Genomic DNA, 17,942 nt, shown 5'->3' on the forward strand with positions numbered 1-17,942 from the left:
GTTGTCATCTCATGGAATAGCATAAAAGAAAACAATCCACTCTAAGGCCATAAGTGAATATGAAGCTGAGTTTGATGAATGGAGAAAATGAGACAGGACCCCATGAACATAATTCATTTCCTATATAGTGTAGTTAAGTAAATATAGAACAAATGTTACAACTTTGGCCATAGCTGAGTAGTAACCTTACTTGAGTCCCTCCATATTTTTATTCATGTTAGTAAATGTTAAGAGGGAACTCCTGGTTGTATTTCAGGTAATGATTATAAATAATATTCTATGCTGTGAAACACAAGTTGCTAAAGATATTTTAAAAAGTACACATACATAGACATGTAAATGATATGACTTTATGTTCATACATTTTTGAGGATATATTGGTATACATTTTACATTTTCTTTTCAAAGGCCTTAGGTTTGTAAATGTGTTGCTAGTGTAAGGATTTTATATTTCCTATAGATTACAAGGGAAAAGGGGACAAATATGAGTTTTAGAGGGATCAGTTTGTTCAATGTAGTTGGGAAGGCTTTTGACTGAAAGGATTAGGAGTGGAACAGAGGAAGAAATTGGTGAGGAACATTGAGGGTTTATGACAGGTAGGGGTTGCATGAATCAGATTTTTGTGGTAAGACAGGTATGTGAGAAAGCTTTAGGAAAAAGGTAAGGATGTTATTTTGGGCCTTTATGGATCTGGAAAAGGCTTATGACAGGGCAGACAGGAAGGGACTGTGGGATATATTGGAGATGTACAGGATAGGAGAAAAGCTGTTAAGAGCAGTCAAGGTGTTTTACGAGAGTAGTAGAACCTGTGTTAGAATCAGAAATGGAGAGAGTTAGTGGTTTGAGGTAAATGTGGGACTTTGCCAGGGATGTCATGCTGCCATGGCTGGTCAATTTACATGTGGATGGTGTGGAGTGAGAGGTAAATGTAAAGATAATGGACTGGGGATTGGAGAAGGTTAAAGAAAATTGAGAAAAACAGGAGATAAGCCATTTTGATGCATCCCGAATGAATTTGTCCATCTTCTCTCTTTCTGCATAATGGGATGGAGAGGGGTGGTCACCAATTAAATGAAGCAGCCTTGCTGTTGATGTGCTGTGTCTTGCTGCATTGCTTTTGACCCAGGGCAGTGAGTGATGGGCAGGGATGACCTGTCATCCAGGAGGAGCTAAGAAAAGAGGGAGGGAGGGGTGGTGAATGGGAGTGGAGTAGATGGGGATGAAATGGGGTGGGGTGGATTTATGTTTTGACTTAGGCTACCTCCCTTATAAAGGGGAAAACTCCCTTGCTATATGTATGTATGTATGGATTTTTTGGGTGATTTAACTGTAATGCTTCAATGATATACGTGAACATGGAAGTTGTAGATATGATTCTGTGCAAAAGATTACAGAGAAAGAGCATGATGACAGGAGATCTTTAGGTCCATAACTAGGTTGGATGCAAAAAATAAGATAAATAAATAGTTCAAAAGATAATAATAAATAGTAAACAGATATATGATAAATAATGATAAATAATCAGATAAATATTAATTTATGATAATATATAGATAAAAAAATAAGCAGATGAATAATAGATAATATTAAGTAGATGAATAACAAAAATAAATACCGTATATACTCACGTATAGGTCACACTTTTTTAACTAAATGTTTTGCTGAAACCAGGGGTGTGACCTATCCACTCAACATTAATGAGGGACACCACTACTCTGTCACCGAAGTCACAACAGTTGGCGGTTTCAAAGTGACAAAGACACAGAATTTCAGTGGTGTTTGCACAAATGCATCAGAAAGCTTTTCAAGCCTTTTGTATGCATAAGATATATATATCAAAGGTTCCTACTGATGCACTGCTTTAAACTGAACTATTGCTGCTAGAAAATTGTAAACTATTCTCTTTTCCAACTCTTTTGTATGTTTTATAGTGTTTATAAGCAATGTGACCTTGACCTTTTGTTTACCATACATTACCATACATCACCTGTTTCACTCGTGGCTGCGTTTCTATACCTGCGCAAATAATGTTTTCATAGTGTAATGTAGCATTCCGTAACATAACATAAATAAACTTATGATTTTTGTAAACTTCCATTAGGTCTACCATACTATGAGATGTACAGTAGATCGTACAGAGTTTTAGGTCTAATAACTGCAAACCCTAATCATAAGTACCGGTAAGAGAAAGAGCTATAAAGTAAGTTTTAAGCTGAAAGTGGTGGATTATGCAGAAGAACATGGAAACAGATCTGCAGAAAGGGAGTTTGGGCTTTCAGAAAAGGTAATGAGAGTATGGAGAAAGCAGAAAATCAACTTGAAGAAGTTTTCTTCTATACTGTTGTACTGTATTGTGTCCAGTTTACAGTTAAACTCTATTGATTCTTTTTTTGGTCAAGTTGACTATAATGTTTTTTATGCAAGTGCATTTGTTTATGATTATAGTTTTGGAAACGCAACCGTTGTTTATGTAAGTTTGCATTATGCACACACGTGACAGTCGGGCAATCTACATGTGTTCTGGTATCAAAATGTTGTGAGTAAAGTTTTGAAATAAAGGTAAATATCTGATCATTTTTATGATTGAATGGGTCTGGTAAATCGCCAGATTATAGTGTGACATATCCGCGGGTCAACTGCAAATAACCACTTTGACAACCACAAACTAGCATTGCAACCTATCCACTGGTGTGAGCTATACATGAGTATATACAGTAATAACAAATACAGACGCTCCTCTACTTACGTTCATTCGTTTTACATTTTTTTTATTTTACGTTTGAACTGACTGTAAAAAAAAATTGCATATATATATATTTTTTTAATTTTTGAGTTTAGCGCGGTCTCCGTAGTACGAGACGTTCAAGCGATACTTACGCATGATGCTGCGTCCATTGTTTACATGGCACAAATGACAGACTGAACGTGCCTTGCCTCCTCCTCCTCCTCCTCCCCCTCCTCCTTCTCCTCCACCATCTCACTTTATGTTGCTTGAATTTAATTTATTTGAAATTAATTTTATTATTTTACAATGTTATGTTTATGATTAATTATTTAGGGGTGTTTTATAAGATACGGTAATAGAATTTATGGATGTATAGTACAGTATGAACAGTCATACATTACTGGAACGTACAGTAACAACTTACATTCATTTTCACGTTACGTTCGGCCGTTCGGAACGTAACTGAAACGTAAGTTGAGGATCGTCTGTAGATAAAATAAAATAAAATAAATGGCAGGGATTACAGCATATTGCATAGGTGTTTATCTAAATGAACCTTAAGACTTCAGACTGTACTATATTGCACTGCCTCTGCAGGAAATTTATTCCATTCATTAACTATATAGTTGGGGAAGTTGTTTCTACCCACTTCCAAATTGAATATACAGGTAAACGTCGACTTACGATGGCATTAGGTTTCGATAGAGCCATCGTAAGACGATCTCATCGTAAGTCGATCCCCACTCTGTTCCGTGGTCACTGTACCTAGCCTACCTGTATATTAACCACCAGAGATACTGAATATAGCCTATTAAACATGTACAGTAGTTTATTTAATTATTTTTATCCTTTTTACCATATTCAAACACTATAATATGTATTTTCAGTACGGCACTTAAATCTCGCGGGCAGCAGCCAATGCCAGCCGTACGACGTGACGTAATAATACTCGCATCATAAAATATAGTCACCGCTTATATCGATCGTTCTCTCTTTCACCCGCAAATTTTGAAAACCACAGAGAATGGGATTTAGGGCACATTTGAGAGAATGTAAAAACACAGGGGCGACTACAATAAATATAATCAAGACGCAGATATGGCAGCGTCGCGAATCCACTTGCTCCTCATGACGCCTACGTGTGCGGCACCGTATGGAAGGGGTTAAATTATCATATCGTCGTCGTCGTCGTCGTCATCGTAAAGTCGAACAATCGTAAGTCGCGGCCATCGTAAGTCGACGTTTACCTGTACTTCCTGACAGTTTGAGACCATTATTTCTTGTCTGATTTGCATTCAGTGTGAAAATTTTGTCACTTTTGATGATGTATTTCCCTTTAGAATCTTAAAGACCTGTATCAAATCACCCCTGAGTCTACACTTTTTTAGGGAAAACATTCATATGTTTTGGTTGATTTTTGTGTGATTTATTTTTGATATGTAGAATCAGTTGTGTGGCTCGCCATTCCTTTTTCCAATCTGTCATTGTCTTTAACCACTTCTTCTCATGTGCAGTATTGGCTGTCATATATACGATGCATCACACTACTTGTACTATAAAATATAAAGCCACTGCTGTATTACTCGTTCTCTTTTACTCTGAGTAATAATAAACACAGAAAATGTACCGGTACTCAAACCAGTTCACAGAGTCGGGGTAACTCGTGTAAAACTAGAAAAAAATATACTGTATATATGATCAAGATGCCGACGCCGGCATCCAAGTGTACCCAGTTGGACCTCATGATGCTTACATAGGCGTCATCATACCAAAGTGGTTAATGAGATTTGATGACCATATGGAAACAGCATATTCCAAATGTGGGCAAACTAATGATTTATATAGCTTGTTAATGGTAGATGGACTTTTAAAATCAAAATATCATGCAATCAGTTATTAAATCTTATTTGCTTTCTCTGAGGTGGAAGTACACTGCTTAGATGATTTGAGATAATTACTGATAATTACACCAAAAGCCTTTTCATTATCCACTTTTGTTAATGAATTTCCAAATAACTTGTAATTGTACTTGTACAACTATATGAACATTGCAGTACATTGTATTCAGTGAACTTAACTTCTGACCTTGAAACAGCACATAAATACCTTTGTAGTTTTTGAGTAGCATTACATAACATATTGTGAGTGACTTTTATTTAGTACTTAATTGCTCTCATCTTATTTCAGTGTGAATCTGATGATCCCGTTAGTATTGTGGGAGTTTCCACCAATAGCTCCCATTGGACTATTACCTCATTTGCTCCAATTCAAGGTGAGAATATTTTCCTTTTTTGGATAATGGTAATTAGTTGTTACCCCACATATCACTGGCTGGAAACAGCAGTCCCATATTAGGAAGCAGTGGTCCTTGGGCACCGATAGATCTCTGATGACCCTTCATCCTCAAGGAGCAAAGATGAGAGGGAAATAGGTGGTGGATAGGGGTGGAATGTATGGGACTGTGTGCATGCCTTATCTGGGTATCCTCTATATTAGGAGGAAGAAGTTTGTTGGTATATAGCTATATATATATATATATATAAATACACATATACATGTATATATATGTATGTATATATATATATGTATATATATATATATGTATATATATATATTTGTGTCAATTGACATTTGGAAATAAACTCATCTGCTGGGATTCGAACTCCCGCCTGAGCGGCTTGCGTCTTACAAGACGAGAATCGTAGCATCACGCTATCCTGACCCTTCAAAATGAAACAACTTAGTTCACGGCCCAGTCGTTCTGCCGAGGGCACCCGGGTAGAACGTGGTATGTACTGCGTCTTACAAGACGAGAATCGTACCATCACGCGGAACTACTGGGCCGTGAACTAAGTCGTTTCGTTTAGAAGGGTCAGGATAGCGTGATGGTACGATTCTCGTCTTGTAAGACGCAAGCCACTCAGGCAGGAGTTCGAATCCCAGCAGATGAGTTTATATATATATATATATATATATATATATGTATATATATATATATATATATATATACATATACATATATATACATATATACATATATATGTATAATATATATATATATATATATATATATATATATATATATATATATATATATATACATACATACATACATACATATATTAATTTGACTATTAACTTTTTAGCTATTAACTTCTGCATGAAGGGATGAAATGATGGAGAGAGGAGATTGCCAATTAAGTGAAGCAGCCTTACTGTGGGAGTGCTGTGTTTTGCTGCATTGCTTCTGACCTGGGTCAGTGGGCAGGATACAGGGATGACCTGTCTTTCATGAGGAGCTAAGATGAGGGGGAGGAAAGGGTGGTGGATGGGAGTGGAATAGGTGGGAATGAAATGGGTAGGAATGGGTATATGCCTTTTGACTTTGGCTACCTCCCAGGGAAGGGGGAAAAAGCCCTTGGTATGTAGATAGATTTATTTATTTATTCTTAAGGTTTTTCAAAGTGAAGTATTGCAGATATTTTTAATTTCTACATATGGTGCTGTTTGAGTGTTAGTAGTGAACATGTGTTTAATTTTGTTCTCATGATTCTTCTTTACATTGCAGATCAAGTCTTGGATATTGGTAAAAGTACTCACATATGTGTTCAATGCAAGAGACCAAACATGAAATCTGAAAGCAAACTTGTTCTTTCACAGGTTCCTTTCTCAGGTTCTTTGGTAAGGGATTCAGCTGTTGTGTGTGCATTTTGTGATATTTCCATAACCTCTTTTCTACTAAATTGATATCCTAGAAATTGATAGATAAGTGGCAGCCAAAATAAATTATAATTCTCACCTGGTACAGAAGAATTTGCTTTGGTTTAACCTTCTCTGAAGGGATGTCACAAATGTGAATAGAATAGTTGGGCAGCAACTATTGCCCCTTCCTTCCTGAGGTGAAATGAGCAGAAGGAGTGATTTCTGATATAAACAAATCTTAGATTCCTTTAGATGATGTAAGGAAACAACTAGACCCAACCTAAATTACATACAGGTACATACATAATACACAACAAAAGTTTGGCCTGGAGAACCCAGGGTGGGACAAACTTTTGAATTTTGCCATAAGTTTGGGTGGGTTATGTGATGTCACATCATCCCTCTGCTTCTTGATGATGCTAACTAACTGACATTCAGTGCTTCTTTGGCTGGAGTAGTGACAAGTTGTGCAAATGCTTGCTCCCAACTCTGCCATTGTTTCCCTGGGGTTTTCATGCATTTGTAGTGTTTGTAGCCTTACTATGGGTAAGGTGAGGCAGTTATGTTCAGAAACTATTGCCCAGATTATTGTTGTAAAAGGGGTGGGGAGGTGATGATGGAAATTGCCCTCTGCATATGGATGAGAAATAGTTTCTTCATGGGGTAGTATCTGGAGTACCCTGGTTCTTATGCACATCAACTAATATTAGGTAGAGACACTTCACTGAGCACACCACCATTACTTTACATTGTTTTATGGGATGAAATACAAAGAAACTTCTATTGGTCTTTCTTGATAATGTCAACACACCTAGAGTTCTTATGAGGCCTACCAGACCACTTTTTCTGTGTTGGTATGATATCACACCTTCCCTCCCACCGCCTTGCAGCATACCATCTCACACCACTACCACTAACTTTAAGTTGATCAACAATTTACTTAGTTTGCTTCCATTTCTATGTCCCTCTCTTTTGCATGATATTGTCCCCAAGGATACAAGTGCTGGTTATCACTGATGAAATATGTACTGTATATGGGGAATTAAAAAGTGTAATGAGAAATAGACATTTGGGAATGGATGCTAAGAGGAGATTGTATGAAGGGGTGATTGTGCCAACGGCACTGTATGGGGCAGAAACATGGAATGTAAGAGAGAAGCAAAGAAAGAGTTTAAATGTGTTTGAGATGAAATGCCTGAGAAGTATGGTAGGGGTTACTAGGCTGGATAGAGTGAGAAACGAAGAGGTTAGGAGGAGAGCAGGGATGAAAAGGGAGCTGGGAGATGGGTTTGATGAAAAAGTATGGAATGGTTTGAACACATGGAAAGAATGAGTAAAGAAAGATTAGTAAAAGGTGTGGAAGGAAGAGGTGGAGGGAGTGAACGTGAGGGGGTGACTAAGGATGAGATGGATGGATGTGGTAAAAGGGGCATTGGGAAAGAGGGGAATGTCTGTTGAGGAAGGAAGGGAGAAGACAGAAGATAGGGGTGAGTGGAGAATGTTGTGATGCATGGGAGTAGGTGGGGGATGGGGGGTGAGGGAGTATGTGTGAATGATATTTTGACATAGCCTGAAGGGATTTCTCCATGTCTTCTTTTTCTGCATGAGGGGATGGAGTGGGGGGGGTCGCCAATTAAATGAAGTGGCCTTGTTGTAGATATGCTGTGCCTTCCTGCATTGCTTCTGACCCAGGGTAGTGGGTGAGATGCAGGGATGACCCATCATCCAGGAGGAGCCAAGAAAAGAGGGAGGGAGGGGTAGTGAATGGGAGTGGAGTATGTTTGGATGAAATGGGTGTGAGTGGATATGCCTTTGACTTAGGCTTCCTCCTTTGTAAGGAGGAAGAAGTCCTTGGTATATGTATGTATGTATGTATGTATATAGCTATATAAAACATGTTTACTTGTAATAGAGCCATGAAAGAGGTATTAACCCCTTCCATACAGTGACGCCTATGTAGGCGTCATGAGGAGTGGAGTATGTTTGGATGAAATGGGTGTGAGTGGATATATGCCTTTGACTTAGGCTTCCTCCTTTGTAAGGAGGAAGAAGTCCTTGGTATATGTATGTATGTATGTATGTATATAGCTATATAAAACATGTTTACTTGTAATAGAGCCATGAAAGAGGTATTAACCCCTTCCATACAGTGACGCCTATGTAGGCGTCATGAGGAGCAAGTGGGTATACGAGGATGTCGGCGTCTTGATTATATTTATTATAGTCATACCTGCGTGACCCACATGCTCTGTAAACTGGCTTCATCATATTTTCTATGGTTATCAAAATTCACGGGTGAAAGAGAATGAGCGATAGAGCAATGACTTTATTTTTTATAATGCGAGTATTATGACACAACATCGCACGTCTGGCAGCTAATGCTGCCAGATGTGCGATGTGGCCCGTATTGAAAGGGTTAATATTAGATTTAGATATTTATATAGATTCTATAATAGTTCACCGACTAGAATACATATTTCTTAATGTCCAAACAGCTTCAGAATGGAAGTTGGTGGCGGTTCAGTCTGAGGGAGCGCATCAAACTACCAGATCTACTGTATGATCCACCATCACCTAAACCTTCTTCTGATCACATACCACCTCCACCTACACAAGACCAGCTTGATGCTAAGAACATAACAAATACTAAAGTACTGGATATGGTGGTCACAGTGCACTGGCAGGTGAGTCTTTACAAAAGAATGTGCATAAAGAGGATGTGTTTGATTCCCTCAATATGATGTTCTAGAGTATTTCACAGATTTTGTATGGGTGAATACCAGATGATTTTATTCAGATTAAATAATGTCACTGTAGCCACTGGGATGTTTCCTCCTCCTTCCCCCCTCCCTTTCCTCATCGACACCCCTCCCTGCTGCCACTACTACAAGAAACAGACCTACTGTACACTATTACAGTACAGTAGTCCTAACATCTCTTCCCAGGAAGATCTGCAGGATGGCCTAAAGACTGTTTATGGCAGTATTGGGGCTATGGGCTTCCAATAAGTGAAACTAAAGTCAACACTTGTTATTGTTAATTGAAGTTGGCAAGAGTTTGATGATGGTGGTAGGAGGCTACATCTTTCAGTATTCATTATATTTAGAAGTCTTGTTGCTTACTCATTTTATATGATTATCTCTGCAGAAAACCAAGGACCAGCAAGTGTTTGGACAACATAGTGTTTATCTCAAGAGTATCGGTGACTCGTCAACTGTTCCTGAGCCATTGTCCACAGATGCACTTGTTGAGGAGAAAGCTCCTGTTCGAATTATCCCAGAAAAGCCACTGGAAATTGTGGAGTCACCTATCTCTGCACTTGAGGAACAGTGTCATTTAGTGAAAGTGTGGGCCATTTTCCCCAGCATCATTATTCATGACTTCACTTGCAAAAGGTAAACAGTCATTCTTGTACAGTAATCCCCCATATCATGTGAAATCTCATAACTCTGTTTCAGTTGTATGGAATTGGGAAAAATGCTTGTCATTATGTTATTTGAAGTTATGCAATTAAAATTATTCACAAATATGAGCATTTTGCTGATGTTGACATGGATGTAAGCAATGTCTACAACAGACTGCCAACAAACCCACTATACTACATCTATACATGTCAAGAAATATCAAAACATCACCCAAATACCGATACATACATATATACCAAGGCTTTTTCCCCCTTACAAGGGAGGTAGCCAAAAAGGAAAAGGCATAAAATCATTCCCACCCATTCCATTCCTGAATACACTCCACACCCCTCCACCCTCCCTCTTAGCACCTCCTGGATGACGGGTCATCCCTGCACCTTGTCCACCGCCCTGGGTCAGAAGCAGTGTCGCAAGACACAGCACATCCACAGCAAGGCCGCTTCATTAAATTGACGACCCCCCCTCTCTGTCCCCCCATGCATAAAAGGAGAAGACGGGGAGAAATCCCTTCAGGCTCCATCAAATTTTGCTCACACATACTACCTCACCCCCCATCCCCCTGCCCATTCCACCTCATGCATCACAACATCATCCATATACAACCATTCTCCATTCACCCCTGTCTTCTGTCCTCTCCCATCCTTCCTCAACAGACATTCTCCTCTTCCCCAAAGCCCCCTTCACCCCATCCATCCACCTCATCCTAGGATGTCCTCTCATGTTCACTCCCTCCACATCTGCCTTCCATACCTCTTTTACTAGTCTTTCTTCACTCATTCTTTCCATGTGTCCAAACCATCCTAATACTCTTTCATCAACCCTATCTCCCAACTCCCTTTCCACACCTGTTCTCCTCTTCACTTCCTCATTTCTCACTCTATCCAGCCTAGTAACCCCCATCATACTTCTCAGACACCTCATCTCAAACACATTCAAACTCCTTCTCTCTTCCTCTCTTATGTTCCATGTTTCTTCCCCATACAGTGCTGTTGGCACAATCACTCCTTCATACAGTCTCCTCTTAGCATCCATTCCCAAATGTCTATTCCTCATTACTTTTTAAACCACCAAGGCATTTACTCGCTTCTCTCAATCTACATTCTACCTCCACCTTCACTCTACCTTTTCCTGCCACATTTGCACCCAAGTATCTAAAACTATCCACTTCCTCCAGTCGCTCTCCCTTAATGCTCACTTCCAGTCTACTGCCACTTTCACCCCTTGTACATCTCATCACCTTACTTTTACCCACATTTATCTTCAGCTTTCTTCTATTACACACTCTCTCAAACTCTGTCACCAACTTCCTCAATCCCTCCTCCGATCCTGCCACAAGCGCAGTGTCGTCCGCAAAGAACAGCTGGCTCACCTCCCACTTTTCTCCATTTTCTTTAACCATCTCTAATCCCTGACCCATTACCCTTGCATTTACCTCTCACACTACCCCATCCATGTATAAGTTGAAAAGCCAGGGCGACATAACGCATACTTGATGAAGTCCCACCTTTACCTCGAACCACTCACTCTCTCCATTTCTAATCCTGACACAAGCTCTACTACCCTTATAAAAACTCTTGACAGCTCCTAGAAGCTTTCCTCCTATCCCGTATATCCGCAAAACCTCCCACAGTGCCTTCCTGTCTACCCTATCGTAAGCCTTTTCCAGATCCATAAAAGCCCAAAAAACATCCTTCCCCTTTCCTATAGCTTTCTCACATATCTGTCTTACCACAAAAATCTGATCTACACAACCTCTACCCGTCCTAAATCCACACTGTTCCCCACCAATTACTCCCTCTGTTCCTCTCCTAATCCTCTCAATCAAGATCCTCCCATAAGCCTTCCCAACTACACTTAACAAGCTAATCCCTCTGAAACTACTACATTCACACTTGTCCCCTTTTCCCTTGTAAAGTGGAACTATACAGGCACTCCTCCAGTCCTCCGGCACTCAACCCTCTCTCCAGCAAACATTGAATAACCTCACCAACCAGTCCACCATCACTGTACCTCCTCTTTTTAGACATTCTGCATGGCATCCATCCAGACCAGGTGCCTTACCTGCTTTCATCATCTTAACAGCTGCCTTCACTTCATCCTTCCTTATTTCTCCTCCATTTTCCTCACTCATCACTGTCATTTTCTTAGCATTTCCCATTGCAGCTATCTTTCCCTCCCTATCCTCCTTCACATTCAGCAACTCCCTAAAATACTCTGCCCATCTTCCCCTTACTGCCTTCTCTTCCATTATCATCTCTCTATCTGCACCTTTTACCTTTTCTTCTCTAATTGATTCGCCTCCTCTCCCTCTCTTAATTTCTTTCCAAATCATTTTTTTATTACTTTCAAAATTTTCTGTCATACTCTTACCTTATTTCACATCTGCTCTCCTCTTTGCCTCCTTTACCTTTTGTTTTACTTCTCTTTTCTTTTCTTTGTACCTCTCATATGACTCTCTCATCCTATTTTGTAACCAATCTGTGAAAGCTTGCTTCTCGTCTACAACCTTCATTGTTTCCTCATCCCACCATTCACTACCCTTCCTTCTATTTCTTCCTGTCCTTCTTGTTCCACACACCATCTTTGCACACTTTGTGACTCCCTCCTTGAACCATCCCCATTCCTCCTCCACACCTAGCTCTACTTTATCCTTCACTCCCTCCCACTCCTCCTTCAGCTTCTTGTACTCCTCCTTTTCCTTTTCATTTAAAGAGTTCACTCTAAGGACCTCCCTACTTTTTGTCCCTTTCCTCTTTCTCCAAATACCGATACTATTTACAAATACTCTCTTCTCTTCCTCCACAACCACCAAACACCAGCCTCCAGAAGCATATCCATAATCATATCACTCACTTCTTCAATTGTTTGCTGATGACACTGCACTTGTAGCAGGATCAGAGGAAGGATTAAGGAAGTTAGTGACAGAGCTTGGGAAGGTGTGCAAAAGAAGAAAGTTGAAGATAAATGTGGGTAAAAGTAAGGTGATGAGATGTACAGGGGGAGAATGTGGCAGCAAATTGGAAGTGAGTATTAAGGGAGAGAGACTGGAGGAAGTGGATAGCTTTAGATACTTGGGTGCAAATGTGGTAGGAAAGGGAGGAGTGGAGGTAGAGGTAGAATGTAGATTGAGAGAAGCGAGTAAATGCCTTGGGATATTAAAAAGTGTAATGAGAAATAGACAGTTGGGAATGGATGCTAAGAAGAGATTGTATGAAGGAATTATTGTACTGACAACACTGTATGGGGCAGAAACATGGAACATAAGAGAGGAAGAGTTTGAATGAGTTTGAGATGAAATGCCTAAGAAGTAAGGTAGGGGTTAGGGGTTACTAGGCTGTATAGAGTGAGAAATGAGGTTAGCAGGAGAGCTGGGGTGGAAAGGGAGTTGTTGTTGTTGTTGTTGTCGTTCCCTAGACTGTCTGTCCGAGCAGTCCCGTCTCCCCAAGGAAGGCCACAGCCGAAACTGGGTTTTCCCACAAATCCTTTATAGAGTGTATGTTGTGTTGTTTGCGTGCATGATTGTGTATAATGCAGTCTTCCATTATGTGTTGTATGGTATGGGGTGAAGTGTTACATCCTGGGCAGCTGTTCATAACACGGTCGTCCAGCCTCTTCTGGTAGCTTAGAAGTGCTGGGTGGTGACCGCATCGCAGTCTGGCCAAGTGGACTCTGTCCTTTCGTGGGAGAGAGGATTCAGAAGGGTGGATATCAGGGGGTCTGGCATGCAGCAGTGTGTTGTCTTTCAGTGTGTTAATGGAAAGGGAGTTGGGAGATAGGGTTGATGAAAGAGTATTGGGATGGCTTGGTTCCATGGAGTGAAGAAAGATTAATAGAAAAGGTGTGGAAGGCAGAGGTGGAAAGGAGTGACCATGAGGGGGTGACCAAGAATGAGATGGATGGATGGGGTGAAAAGGGCATTGGGAAAGAGGGGAATGTCTGTTGAGGAAGAAAGGGAGAAGACAGAAGATAGGGGTGAATGGAGAATGATTGTATATGAATGATGCTGTGATGAATGGAAGGGAGTGGGTGGGGGATGGGGGGTGAGGGAGTATGTGTGAATGATATTTTGATACAGCCTGAAGGGATTTCTCCCTGTCTTCACTTTTTCTGCATGAGGGAATGGAGAGGGAGGTCGTTGGTTGAATGAAGTGGCCTTGCTGTGGATGTGTTATATCTTGCTACATTGCTTCTGACCCAGGGTAGTGGGTAAGATGCAGGGATGACCCGTCATCCAGGAGAAGCCAAGATAAGAGGGAGGTAGGGGTAGTGAATGGGAGTGGAGTATGTGGGGATGAAATGTGTGGGATTGGATTTTATGCTGTTGTTTTTTTTACTATCTCCCTTGTAGGGGAGGAAAAAGCTGTTGGTATATGTATGTATATATTTGGTTCCAAAGATATCATAACTGATGTATTTACTCATATATTACAGACTATGTACCATTGACCTTGTACTTCAGTTGAAGAATTGCAGTGGCTGTGAACTTATGACAATGCTAGATCTCAATGGAGCTGTTGCCAATGAATCGTAAGTTAACCCTTTCCTATGCCAAATAGTACTTTTTATTCTAACTACTGTTTGGCAATTTTAGTCATCTCTTTAGTTGTTTCTCTGTCATTTAGGAGATTGTTAAATCTTAACTCCATCTGTACCAGATTAGTTTTCTCTATTATCAAAGAGGTTAAAACTGTGAAGTAGTTTGGTACTGAATTTTTGAAGTACCATACAAGAAGAGCTTGTACATGAGTGACTGCATGTAAATGATTTATGTTATATGACTGAATACAACTTGATAAAGGTTGACTTGTATGAAATGTACTATTTTGAAACCCAGAAAGTTTGATTCATTACCTGAGGAAGAGGTTATTCCGATTGTATAATATTTTGTGGTAAGACAGATATGTAAGAGAGCTGTGGGAAAAGGTGGGGATGTTTTTTGGGCTTTTATGGATTTAGAAAAGGCTTATGACAGGGTAGACAAAAAGGCACTGTGGGAAGTATTGCAGATATTTGGGATAGGAGGAAAGCTTTTAGGAGCTGTCAAGAGTTTTTACGAGAGTGGTGGAGTGTGTGTTGGGATTAGGAGTGGAGAGAGTTAGTGGTTTGAGGTAAAGGTGGGACTTTGTCAGGGATGTGTTATATTGCCCTGGCTATTCAATTTATATGTAGGTGGGGTGGTGCAAAGGATGAATGCAGGGGTGGTGGGTCAAGGTTTGGAGATGGTTAAAGAAAATGGAGAAAAGGGAGATAAGCCAGCTGTTGTTTGTGGATGACACTACGCTTGTAGCAGAATCAGAGGAGAGATTGAGGAAGTTAGTGATAGAGTTTGGGAAGGTGTGCAAAAGAAGGAAGTTGAAGATGAATAATGGGAAAAGTAAGGTTATGAGATGTACAATGGGAGAAAATGGCAGCAGACTGGAAGTGAGTATTAAGGGAGAGAGACTGGAGGAAGTGGATAGTTTTGGGTACTTGGGTGTGAATGTGGTGGGAGGGGGAGGAGTGGAGGTGGGGGTAGAATGTAGATCGAGAGAAGCAAGTAAATGCCTTGGTGGATTAAAAAGTGTAATGAGAAATAGACTTTTGGGAATGGATGCTAAGAGGAGATTGTATGAAGGAGTGATTGTGCCGACAGCATTGTATGGGGCAGAAACATGGAACAGAGAGGAAGAGAAGAGGAGTTTGAATATGTTTTAGATGAGGTGACTGAGAAGTGTGATAGGGGTTACTAGGTTGGATAGAGTGAGAAATGAGGAGGTGAGGAGGAGAGCTGGGGTGGAAAGGGAGTTGAGAGAAAGGGTTGATGAAAGAGTATTGGGATGGTTGGACACATGGAAAGAATGAGTGAATAAAGACTGGTGGGGGAGGTGTGGAGGGTGGAGGTGGAAGGAGTGAACATGAGGGGGTCGACCTAGGATGGGATGGATGGATGGATGGGGTAAAAGGGGCATTGGGAAAGAGGGGAGTGTCTGTTGAGGAAGGAAGGGAGAGGACAGAAGACAGGGGTGAATGGAGAATGGTTGTATATGGATGATGCTGGGATGCATGTGGAGTGGGTGGGGGATGGGGGTGAGGGAGTATGTGTGAGAAATAATTTGATGCAGCCTGAAGGGATTTCTCCCTGTCTTCTCCTTTTCTGCATGATGGGACAGAGAGGGGGAGGTTGCTGATTTAATGAAGCGGCCTTGCTGTGGATGTGCTGTCTTGTGACACTGCTTCTGACCCAGGGCAGTGGGCGAGATGCAGTGATGACCTGTCATCCAGGAGGTGCCAAGATAAGAGGGAGGGAAAAGGGTGGAGGGAAGTGGAGTATGATAGGGATGGAATGGGTGGGAGTGTTTTTTATGCCTTTGGTTTTTTGTTACCTCCCTTATAAAGGGGAAAAAAGCCTTTGGTATGTATGTGTGTATGTTTTTTCTTTTTATCTCTAGTGCTAGATCTATCTACCTATCTATATACCAAGGGCTTCTTTCCCCTTATAATTCACCTCCACTTTCACTTCTCCATTCCCTGTTACATGTGACCCTAATACTAAAAGATCTCCATTTCTTCAAGCCTCACAACCCTCAAAATCTCCTCCAATTCACTGCCATCCACACAACTCTACTTTTCATCTCATTATTTTTGCCCACATTTACATTCAGTTTCCTTTTCTCTTTTACTCTTTGAAATTTTGCCATTAATACTTCCATCTATCCTTTAACTTAGTTAAAAGTGCAGTGTCATCCACAAACAACAACTGGCTCACCTCCCACTTCCCATCTCACCAGCCCCAAACCTCTGCCTAGCACCCTCATGTTTAATTTCCTTACCACCCCATCCATATACACAATGAATAACCATGATGACATTATACAGCCTTGGCACAGCCCCACCTTTACCTCAAAGCACTTGCTCTCTCCATTCTCTATCCTTTCACAAACTCTATTATACCACTCATTTAAAAACTTGACTCCTCTCAATAAACTTTCCCCTAATTCATACACCCACAACACAGCATAACACCTCTCTGTCAAACTTACCATATGATTTTTTGTAATCAAAAAGAGCTCTAAAGACACATCACATTCAAAACTTTTCAGATATCTATCTATATACCAAGAGCTTCTTCCTTCCTATCAGGGAGGTAGTCAAGTCAAGGCACACACCCACTCCTAGCCATTCCACTCCCATCCACCTTTGTTTCCCTCCTATCTTAGCTCCTTGGAGATGAAGTGTCATCTCTGTCTCCTGCCCACTGCTTGGTCAGAAGCAATGCAGACTCAGCACATCCATATCAGGCCTGCTTCACTTCCACAACCATCCCTCCTTGTCCCCTCATGCAGAAAATAGAAAAGATTAGGAGAAATCCCCTCAGGCTGCATCAGAATATCATCCATACACAACCTTCCTTCACTCACCTTCCCCTGATTTCTCCCATCCTTGTTCATTAGACATTCCCATCTTGCTCAAAGCTCCTTTTGCTGAATGGCCTTTGCTGGTCCAGTGCTTGGCTTAAAGCCTAAAACTTGTAATCATCATCATCAAAGCCCCTTTCACACTATCCCATCTTATCTTTTGTCATCCCCTTGAGTTCACTCCATCTACCGCTGCTTTCCACACTCATTTTGCTAATTTTCCTTCATTCTTTCCATGTGTCCAAACAATCCCAATAATCTTTCATCAGCCCTATCTGCCAGCTTCCTTTCCATCCCTGCTCTCCTCCTCACCTCATTTTTCACTCTACCCAACCTTGTAACCCTTACATTACTTCTCAGAAATTTTCATCTCAAATGCATTCAAACTTCTCCTTTCTGTGTTTCTTAAATTCCAAGTCTCCACCCCATACAATGCTGTAGGCACAATCACCCCATCATATAATCTTCTCTTTGCATCAATTCCCAGATGCCTATTTCTCATGACACTTGTCATTCCTCTAAGACATTTACTTGCTTCTCTTGATCTATAGTTTACCTCCACTCCCCACTCCTCCATTGCCTGCCACATGCAACCCCAAATAAAACTGTCCACTTCCTCCAGTCTTTAAAGTGTAACCACTCGGAAAAATAAAGGTGTCTAATTTGACTAGAATATGTTTTTAGTACTTACCAAA

At 40.7% G+C, this 17,942-nt stretch overlaps 1 protein-coding gene across 1 annotated transcript in view; it reads left to right on the forward strand.

Annotated features, from left to right (window-relative positions):
* l(3)76BDm (trafficking protein particle complex subunit 8 homolog l(3)76BDm) overlaps nucleotides 1–17,942 on the forward strand; it is a 71,895-nt gene that overhangs the window by 47,384 nt on the left and 6,569 nt on the right. The window contains exons 10-14 of the mRNA XM_076208614.1: nucleotides 4,914–4,998; nucleotides 6,295–6,407; nucleotides 8,924–9,112; nucleotides 9,576–9,823; nucleotides 14,285–14,380. Of these exons, the coding sequence (XP_076064729.1) occupies nucleotides 4,914–4,998; nucleotides 6,295–6,407; nucleotides 8,924–9,112; nucleotides 9,576–9,823; nucleotides 14,285–14,380 (731 nt within the window). The remainder of the gene's footprint in view (nucleotides 1–4,913; nucleotides 4,999–6,294; nucleotides 6,408–8,923; nucleotides 9,113–9,575; nucleotides 9,824–14,284; nucleotides 14,381–17,942) is intronic.

Source organism: Oratosquilla oratoria, chromosome 25, assembly GCF_046742065.1.
Source record: "Oratosquilla oratoria isolate Oo_2021 chromosome 25, ASM4674206v1, whole genome shotgun sequence".
Lineage (NCBI taxonomy): Eukaryota > Metazoa > Arthropoda > Malacostraca > Stomatopoda > Squillidae > Oratosquilla > Oratosquilla oratoria.